The following is an 11180-nucleotide window of genomic DNA, read 5'->3' on the forward strand; positions in this document are numbered from 1 at the left end:
GTGAGTGAGTGAGTGAGTGGGTGAGTGAGTGGGTGGGTGAGTTATTGGGTGAGTGAGTGGGTGAGTGGCAGGGTGGGTGGGTGAGTGAGTGGGTGGGTGAGTGAGTGAGTGGGTGGGTCATTGGGTGAGTGAGTGGGTGGGTGAGTGGGTGGGTCAGTGGGTGAGTGAGTGAGTGGGTGAGTGAGTGAATGGGTGAGTGGGTGGGTAAGTGGATGGGTGAGTGGGTGAGTGCGTGAGTGAGTGGGTGATTGAGTGGGTGGGTGAGTTATTGGGTGAGTGAGTGGATGAGTGAGTGAGTGGATGAGTGAGTGAGTGGATGAGTGAGTGAGTGGGTGAGTGAGTGGGTGAATGAGTGAGTGAGTGGGTGAGTGAGTGGGCGAGTGAGTGGGTGAGTGAGTGGGCGACTGAGTGGGCGAGTGGGTGAGTGGATGAGTGGATGAGTGGGTCAGTGGGTGAGTGTGTAGATGAGTGGGCGGCTGAGTGTGTGGCTGAGTGGGTGGGAGAGTGTTCGCGTGAATGGGTGAGTGAGTGGGTGGATGAGAGATTGGGTGTGTGAGTGAGTGAGTGAGAGAGTGGCTGAGTGGGTGGCTGAGTGGGTCAGTGAGTAGATGAGCGAGTGGGTGGGAGTGTAGATGCGTGAATTGGTGAGTGAGTGGATGAGTGAGTGGGTGAACGATTGATTGGGTGGGTGAGTGAATGGGTGATTGAGTGGGTGGATGTGTGGGTGGCTGAGTGAGTCAGTGAGAGAGTGGCTGAGTGGGTGGCTGAGTGCGTCAGTGAGTAGATGAGTGAGTGGGTGAACGATTGATTGGGTGTTTGGATGAGTGGGTGGCTGAGTGAGTCAGTGAGACTGACCGGTTGATTGTGTGAGTAGGTGGGCAAGTCGGAGAGTAGAGTAGGTGAGCGTGTCTGGTGAGCGTGTCTGGTGAGCGTGTCTGGTGAGCGTGTCTGGTGAGCGTGTCTGGTGAGCGTGTCTGGTGAGCGTGTCTGGTGAGCGTGTCTGGTGAGCGTGTCTGGTGTGTCTGGTAAGCGTGTCTGGTGAGCGTGTCTGGTGAGCGTGTCTGGTGAGCGTGTCTGGTGAGGGGGTCTGGTGAGCGGGTCTGGTGAGGGGGTCTGGTGAGAGGTCTGGTGAGCGTGTCTGGTGAGCGTGTCTGGTGAGCGTGTCTGGTGAGCGTGTCTGGTGAGCGTGTCTGGTGTGTCTGGTGAGCGTGTCTGGTGAGCGTGTCTGGTGAGCGTGTCTGGTGAGCGTGTCTGGTGAGCGTGTCTGGTGAGCGTGTCTGGTGAGCCTGTCTGGTGAGCGTGTCTGGTGAGCGTGTCTGGTGTGTCTGGTGAGCGTGTCTGGTGAGGGGGTCTGGTGAGCGTGTCTGGTGAGCGTGTCTGGTGAGCGTGTCTGGTGAGCGTGTCTGGTGAGCGTGTCTGGTGAGCGTGTCTGGTGAGCGTGTCTGGTGAGCGTGTCTGGTGAGCGTGTCTGGTGAGCGTGTCTGGTGAGCGTGTCTGGTGAGCGTGTCTGGTGAGCGTGTCTGGTGAGCGTGTCTGGTGAGCGTGTCTGGTGAGCGTGTCTGGTGAGCGTGTGCATCAGCAGTACCTGGTCTCTGTGTTCAGCGAACGTCTCCTCCAACTCGCGTAGCCCTGACACAGTCAACAGAGTGTACTGCACCTGGTCACACTGGAACAGGGCCTGCAGCAGTAGCAGCAGCAACAAGATCATCATCAGCAGTAGCAGCAGCAGTCAGATCATCATCAGCAGCAGCAGCAACAAGATCATCGTCATCATCATCAGCAATAAGATCGTCATCATCAGCAGTAGTAGTTGCATCAGCAACATCAGCAGCAGCAGTAGGAACAGGAGTAGCACCAGCAGCAGTAAGATCATCATCAGCAGCAGCAGTAGTAGCATCAGCAGCAGTAGTAGTATCAGCAGCAGTAACATCATCATCAGCAGCAGTAGTAGTATCAGCAGCAGTAGTAGTATCAGCAGTAGTAGTATCAGCAGCAGTAACATCATCAGCAGCAGCAGTAGTAGTATCAGCAGCAGTAACATCATCAGCAGCAGCAGTAGTAGTATCAGCAGCAGTAAGCTCATCATCAGCAGCAAGCTCAGCATCAGCAGTAGTAGTATCAGCAACATCATAATCATCATCAGTAGCAGTATCAGTAACATCATGATCATCATCAGCAGTAGCAGTATCATAATCATCATCAGCAGCAGTATCAGTAACATCATAATCATCATCATCAGCAGCAGTATCGTCACCAGCAGTAGTAGTAGCATTAGCAACATCTGAACGAAACAAACCATGCAAACAAAACTATTTTTATTGACCAGGTGAGGCCCCTTTGAGCTACTGCTGTGTAGATCTCCTATCGGCGACGTGGCCATCACAATGATAGCAGCTCCACCACGTGGCTGATGTCATCATCATCACCACGTGGCTGATGTCGTCATCATCATCACCACGTGCCTGATGTCGTCATCATCATCACTACGTGCCTGATGTCACCATCATCATCATCACCACGTGGCTGATGTCATCATCATCACCACGTGGCTGATGTCATCATCATCATCATCACCACGTGGCTGATGTCATCATCATCATCACCACGTGGACATTCACAGCAGCAGCCAAATCCTCTGAACGCAGAGAGACCCACAGAGATCCACAGAGACCCACAGAGACCCACAGAGACCCACAGAGAATACACAGAGACCCACAGAGAATACACAGAGACCCATAGAGAATACATAGAGACCCATAGAGACCCATAGAGACACACAGAGACCCACAGAGACCCACAGAGACCCACAGAGATCCACAGAGACCCACAGAGATCCACAGAGACCCACAGAGATCCACAGAGACCCACAGAGACCCACAAAGACCCACAGAGATCCACAGAGACCCACAGAGACCCACAGAGACACACAGAGACCCACAGAGACCCACAGAGACCCACAGAGACCCACAGAGACCCACAGAGACCAAGATAGAACCATAGAGCAGCAGCCAAATCCTCTGAACGCGTGGTGGTGGTGGTGGTGACGTTGATTCTAAATGTGGAGGGGAAAACCGGAGGACCTGGAGACATTCACACAGTGACCACCATGGGGAGAGAGACAGACAGAGAGAGAGACAGACAGAGAGAGACAGACAGAGACAGAGAGACAGAGAGAGATAGAGAGAGACAGAGAGAGACACAGACTCCGCATAGACAGCAGCAGCAGGCATTGTCAGGGTCGGGATCGAACACACGCCTCCTGTACACCAGGCGAGGTAGTCAACATCTCCTAGCCACTGTGGTGTCAGGATCTAACCCACGACCTCCTGTAGACCAAATGAGGTAGTCAACATCTCCTAGCCACTGTGGTGTCAAGGTCAGGATCTAACCCACGACCTCCTGTATACCAGGCGAGGTAGTCAACATCTCCTAGCCACTGTGGTGTCAGAGTCAGGATCTAACCCACGACCTCCTGTATACCAGGCGAGGTAGTCAACATCTCCTAGCCACTGTGGGTGTCAGGGTCAGGATCTAACCCACGACCTCCTGTAGATCAGGCGAGGTAGTAAACATCTCCTAGCCACTGTGGTGTCAGGGTCAGGATCTAACCCACGACCTCCTGTAGACCAGGCGAGGTAGTCAACATCTCCTAGCCACTGTGGTGTCAGAGTCAGGATCTAACCCACGACCTCCTGTAGACCAGGCGAGGTAGTCAACATCTCCTAGCCACTGTGGTTTCAGGATCTAACCCACGACCTCCTGTATACCAGGCGAGGTAGTCAACATCTCCTAGCCACTGTGGTGTCAGGATCTAACCCACGACCTCCTGTAGACCAGGCGAGGTAGTCAACATCTCCTAGCCACTGTGGTGTCAGGGTCAGGATCTAACCCACGACCTCCTGTAAACCAGGCGAGGTAGTCAACATCTCCTAGCCACTGTGGTGTCAGGGTCAGGATCTAACCCACAACCTCCTGTAGACCAGGCGAGGTAGTCAACATCTCCTAGCCACTGTGGTGTCAGGGTCAGGATCTAACCCACGACCTCCTGCATGCCAGGCGAGGTAGTCAACATCTCCTAGCCACTGTGGTGTCAGGGTCAGGATCTAACCCACGACCTCCTGCATGCCAGGCGAGGTAGTCAACATCTCCTAGCCTCAGTGGTGTGATGGTGTGAGTGTGGCTACCTGGATGATCTTGCAGGCACAGAGAGAGTCCACATCCACAGCCAGCACGATGAGCACCCTCTGTTTCGGAACAAAGACAAAGGTCCCCCGTGTAGCTTTCAACAGGCTGCAGGGGCAAGTGCAGTCAGTGACACTCAGACAAAGGTACAGACAAAGGTCTCCCGTATAGCCCACACGGGCTATCGGGGAAAGTGCAATCAGTGGCACACATACAAATGCACAGACGCATGTCCACCATACAGCCCACGAAGGATGTAGGGCCAAGTGCAGCGAGTGACACATCAAGCAAAGGTACAGACAAATGTCCCCCGTATAGCCCGCACAGGCTCTAGGGCCAAGTGCAAACAATGACTAAGATCCCCCGTGTAGCCTCTCGCAGGGCTGTAGGAACAAGTGCTGTTAGCAGCAGCAGCAGCAGCAGCTACCAGCAATGTGGCACACAGAGGGGGTGGGTGGCCAGCATCTCCACGCCCGGCCGCCTTTGTCTCTCCCTTAGTGGCGATGCACCGCGTAGTTACTGTGTGTGTATATTTATATCTTAAGGCTGAGTCGACATAAAGGGTGTGAGACGTTTTAGAGCTGTCCCATGGTGTACCCACATTTTACCTCGCCACTCCCACGCCTGTCAAACCCCTTATCGGTGCTGCCTACTTCATTATAGACCAATCAAGACACGTGTTGCTCACCCCGTATAACCATTACAAATAGCAACGTTCATCCTATACACTACACTATACACTACATTATACACTACACACTACATTATACACTACACACTATATTATACACTACACTATACACTACACTATACACTACACACTATATTATACACTGCACTACACGCTACATTATACACTACACACTATACTATACACTACATTATACACTACACACTATATTATACACTACACACTACATTATACACTACACAATATATTATACACTGCACTATATTATACGTTATACACTACACACTATATTATACACTATACTATATGATGCACTGCACTATATTATACACTGCACTATATTATACATTATACACTACACTATACACTACACACTACACTATATTATACACTGCACTATCATACACTATACTATACAACATTATACATTACACTACACACTACATTATACACTACACACTATATTATACATTATACACTACACACTACACTATATTATACACTACACTATATTATACACTATACACTACACTATATTATACACTACACTACACACTACATTATACACTGCACTATATTATACATTATACACTCACACTACACTATACACTACATTATACACTGCACTATATTATACATTATACACTCACACTACACTATACACCACATTATACACTGCACTATATTATACACCACATTATACACTGCACTATATTATACACTACATTATACACTGCACTATACTATACACTACATTATACACTACACCATATTATACACTATACTATAGACTACATTATACACTACACACTACATTATACACTACATTATGCACTACACTATACACTACATTATACACTACACACTGCACTATATTATACACTATACACTACACTATACACTACACACTATATTATACACTACGCTATACACTACATTATACACTACACACTACACTACATTATACACTACACACTACACTATATTATACACTACGCTATACACTACATTATACACTACACACTACACTACACACTACATTATACACTACACACTACATTATACACTACACTTTACACCCCGTTCCACTTATAAATCTCAACGTTCATCCTACAAAGTCCCATCGCAAGGGAGAAACACAAAATCTGGCTATTGTTGCTCTCCTCTTCGCTGTATGAACCTCAAACATCAAATACCCTCTAGAAATATATAAAGCTGAACCCTAGGGGTTGACACTCCTTTACACTACACCATGCACTACTATACACTACTATACACTATTACATACTACACTATACACTCCTTTATACTACACTATACACTATGCACTACTATACACTACACTGTACACTACAATACACTATTATACACTACACTATGCACTTCTATACACTATTATATACTACACTGTACACTACAATACACTACTATACACTATACTATACACTATTATACACTACACTATACACTACTATATACTACACTATGCACTACTATACACTACTATACACTACTATATACTACACTATGCACTACAATACACTACACTGTACACTACAATACACTATTATACACTATAAACTACACTATGCACTACGATACACTATTATATACTAGACTGTACACTACAATACACTACACTACACAATACACTACTATACACTACACTATACACTACAAAACACTATTATACACTACACTATACACTTCAATACACTAGTCTGGACTACACTCCTATACACAACCCTATACTATATACACTTCTATACACTATTATGCCACTACACTACCATAATAACAACAATACTAATAAGTCACGGCGTGAGGTAAAGTTATGGTAATGTGATGGTAACGCTGTGTGGTTGTATGGAGATTTTACCACATACCACAACAATAATAATAAGTCACGGCGTATGTGAGGTAAAGTTATGGTAATGTGATGGTAACGCTGTGTGGATGTATGGAAATTTTACCACACACACAATACTATTAAGTCACGGCACGAGGTAAAGTTATGGTAATGTGATGGTAACGCTGTGTGGTTGTGTGGAGATTTTACCACACACCACAACAATACTAATAAGTCACGGCGTATGTGAGGTAAAGTTATGGTAATGTGATGGTAACGCTGTGTGGATGTATGGAGATTTTACCACACACCACAACAATACTAATAAGTCACGGCGTATGTGAGGTAAAGTTATGGTAATGTGATGGTAACGCTGTGTGGATGTATGGAGATTTTACCACACACCACAACAATACTATTAAGTCACGGCGTGAGGTAAAGTTATGGTAATGTGATGGTAACGCTGTGTGGATGTATGGAGATTTTACCACACACCACAACAATACTATTAAGTCACGGCGTGAGGTAAAGTTATGGTAATGTGATGGTAACGCTGTGTGGTTGTATGGAGATTTTACCACACACAACAATACTATTAAGTCACGGCACGAGGTAAAGTTATGGTAATCTGATGGTAACGCTGTGTGGATGTATGGAGATTTTACCACACACCACAACAATACTATTAAGTCACGGCGTGAGGTAAAGTTATGGTAATGTGATGGTAACGCTGTGTGGATGTATGGAGATTTTACCACACGCCACAACAATACTAATAAGTCACGGCGTGAGGTAAAGTTATGGTAATGTGATGGTAACGCTGTGTGGATGTATGGAGATTTTACCACACACAACAATACTAATACGTCACGGCGTGAGGTAAAGTTATGGTAATGTGATGGTAACGCTGTGTGGATGTATGGAGATTTTACCACACACACAATACTATTAAGTCACGGCACGAGGTAAAGTTATGGTAATGTGATGGTAACGCTGTGTGGATGTATGGAGATTTTACCACACACCACAACAATACTAATAAGTCACGGCGTGAGGTAAAGTTATGGTAATGTGATGGTAACGCTGTGTGGATGTATGGAGATTTTACCACACACAACAATACTAATAAGTCACGGCGTGAGGTAAAGTTATGGTAATGTGATGGTAACGCTGTGTGGATGTATGGAGATTTTACCACACACCACAACAATACTAATAAGTCACGGCGTGAGGTAAAGTTATGGTAATGTGATGGTAACGCTGTGTGGATGTATGGAGATTTTACCACACACCACAACAATACTAATAAGTCACGGCGTGAGGTACAGTTATGGTAATGTGATGGTAACGCTGTGTGGATGTATGGAGATTTTACCACACACAATACTATTAAGTCACGGCACGAGGTAAAGTTATGGTAATGTGATGGTAACGCTGTGTGGTTGTATGGAGATTTTACCACACACAACAACAATACTATTAAGTCACGGCGTGAGGTAAAGCTATGGTAATGTGATGGTAACGCTGTGTGGATGTATGGAGATTTTACCACACACAACAATACTAATAAGTCACGGCGTGAGGTACAGTTATGGTAATGTGATGGTAACGCTGTGTGGATGTATGGAGATTTTACCACACACAATACTATTAAGTCACGGCACGAGGTAAAGTTATGGTAATGTGATGGTAACGCTGTGTGGATGTATGGAGATTTTACCACACACACAATACTATTAAGTCACGGCGTGAGGTAAAGTTATGGTAATGTGATGGTAACGCTGTGTGGATGTATGGAGATTTTACCACACGCACAACAATACTAATAAGTCACGGTGTGAGGTACAGTTATGGTAATGTGATGGTAACGCTGTGTGGATGTATGGAGATTTCACCACACACAACAACAATACTATTAAGTCACGGCGTGAGGTAAAGTTATGGTAATGTGATGGTAACGCTGTGTGGATGTATGGAGATTTTACCACACACAACAATACTAATAAGTCACGGCGTATGTGAGGTAAAGTTATGGTAATGTGATGGTAACGCTGTGTGGATGTATGGAGATTTTACCACACACAACAATACTAATAAGTCACGGCGTATGTGAGGTAAAGTTATGGTAATGTGATGGTAACGCTGTGTGGTTGTGTGGAGATTTTACCACACACAACAATACTAATAAGTCACGGCGTGAGGTAAAGTTATGGTAATGTGATGGTAACGCTGTGTGGATGTATGGAGATTTTACCACACACAACAATACTAATAAGTCACGGCGTATGAGGTAAAGTTATGGTAATGTGATGGTAACGCTGTGTGGTTGTATGGAGATTTTACCACACGCCACAACAATACTAATAAGTCACGGCGTATGAGGTAAAGTTATGGTAATGTGATGGTAACGCTGTGTGGTTGTATGGAGATTTTACCACACGCCACAACAATACTAATAAGTCACGGCGTGAGGTAAAGTTATGGTAATGTGATGGTAACGCTGTGTGGTTGTATGGAGATTTTACCACACACAACAACAATACTAATAAGTCACGGCGTGAGGTAAAACTATGGTAATGTGATGGTAACGCTGTGTGGATGTATGGAAATTTTACCACACACACAATACTATTAAGTCACGGCACGAGGTAAAGTTATGGTAATCTGATTATAACGCTGTGTGGATGTATGGAGATTTTACCACACACCACAACAATACTATTAAGTCACGGCGTGAGGTAAAGTTATGGTAATGTGATGGTAACGCTGTGTGGATGTATGGAGATTTTACCACACACAACAATACTAATAAGTCACGGCGTGAGGTAAAGTTATGGTAATGTGATGGTAACGCTGTGTGGATGTATGGAAATTGTTTTACCTCACGACAGATCACGTCATAGAACTCCTTCTTAAAATCCGACAGAAACATCGTCGCAAGTGAGCAGCTAATTGTTAGCTTTTAAAACACAAAACGCTTTAATGTTTATCGTTAAATCGGTGATAAAAACGCATCAATCCGATCGCGATGTTCGCGCTCCGCGGAGATCGATCGCGAATTTTGGCGCCAAAAACCACCCAGCCCCGCCTCTCGCCTGCCCTGCCCTGCCCCCTGAGCAACAGCAGCAAGACGCGAGCTGATTGGTCAGAAACTGGGAGGGTGGGGGCTGTTGATGGGGTGAGCCGGCCAATAGGGCGGCGGCAATTTGGTCGCTGAGGTTAACGATGGGAAGACGTCATCCGGAAAACGTCATCTGGACGACTTCCGCGGAATAAAAACAAGAACACTTCTTCCGGAAGCTATCATCCGGAATATTTTTTGAATCAATACATTAAAACGGGAAAATATCTTCCGGTAGAGGTAACTTTTGAATTAATCTTCCAGAAGACGTCTTCTGAATCTTCGCATTGACATAAAAACTTTAAAATGTCTTCCGGAAGATTTTATTAAATGATTCGTGAATAAATCTTCCGGAAGATTTGAAACAAATCTCCCCCAGGTAGCCTCTAGCAGTCTGTAGTGGCAAGTGCTGTTACACAGACACAGCTCCCCCAGGTAGCCTCTAGCAGGGCTGTAGGGGCAAGTGTTGTTACACAGACAAAGCTCCCCCAGGTAGCCTCTAGCACGCTGTAGGGGCAAGTGTTGTTACACAGACAAAGCTCCCCCAGGTAGCCTCTAGCAGGGCTGTAGGGGCAAGTGCTGTTACACAGACAAAGCTCCCCCAGGTAGCCTCTAGCAGGGCTGTAGGGGCAAGTGTTGTTACACAGACAAAGCTCCCCCAGGTAGCCTCTAGCAGTCTGTAGGGACAAGTGCTGTTACACAGACAAAGCTCCCCCAGGTAGCCTCTAGCAGGGCTGTAGGGGCAAGTGTTGTTACACAGACAAAGCTCCCCCAGGTAGCCTCTAGCAGGGCTGTAGGGGCAAGTGCTGTTACAAAGACAAAGCTCCCCCAGGTAGCCTCTAGCAGGGCTGTAGGGGCAAGTGCTGTTACACAGACAAAGCTCCCCCAGGTAGCCTCTAGCAGGGCTGTAGGGGCAAGTGCTGTTACACAGACAAAGCTCCCCCAGGTAGCCTCTAGCAGTCTGTAGGGGCAAGTGTTGTTACACAGACAAAGCTCCCCCAGGTAGCCTCTAGCAGGGCTGTAGGGGCAAGTGCTGTTACACAGACAAAGCTCCCCCAGGTAGCCTCTAGCAGGGCTGTAGGGGCAAGTGCTGTTACACAGACAAAGCTCCCCAGGTAGCCTCTAGCAGGGCTGTAGGGGCAAGTGCCGTGACACAGACAAAGCTCCCCCAGGTAGCCTCTAGCAGGCTGTAGGGGCAAGTGCTGCTAGTAGGGAGTAGCACCACCTATGATACACACACAGACAAAGCTCCCCCAGGTAGCCTCTAGCGTGCTGTAGGAGCAAGTGCTGTTAGCGAGCACCTATGAAGGCTACCGGCACTGTGGCTACACACAGAG

General features: G+C 46.7%; 1 protein-coding gene across 1 annotated transcript in view; it reads right to left on the minus strand.

Annotated features, from left to right (window-relative positions):
* The window catches only part of LOC142923260 (cell division control protein 45 homolog), a 48139-nt gene extending 38245 nt beyond the window's left edge, over nucleotides 1-9894 (minus strand). The window contains exons 1-3 of the mRNA XM_076064285.1: nucleotides 9604-9894; nucleotides 4185-4244; nucleotides 1586-1678 (exon numbers count right to left, since the gene is read on the minus strand). Coding sequence (XP_075920400.1) covers nucleotides 1586-1678; nucleotides 4185-4244; nucleotides 9604-9654 — 204 coding nt within the window. The 5' untranslated portion in view covers nucleotides 9655-9894. The remainder of the gene's footprint in view (nucleotides 1-1585; nucleotides 1679-4184; nucleotides 4245-9603) is intronic.
* Between the last annotated feature and the right edge of the window lie 1286 nt (nucleotides 9895-11180).

The sequence above is a fragment of the Petromyzon marinus genome, unplaced genomic scaffold (assembly GCF_048934315.1).
Source record: "Petromyzon marinus isolate PM22_M1 ecotype Great Lakes invasive population unplaced genomic scaffold, UKy_Petmar_22M1.pri1.0 PM_Scaffold_37, whole genome shotgun sequence".
Lineage (NCBI taxonomy): Eukaryota > Metazoa > Chordata > Hyperoartia > Petromyzontiformes > Petromyzontidae > Petromyzon > Petromyzon marinus.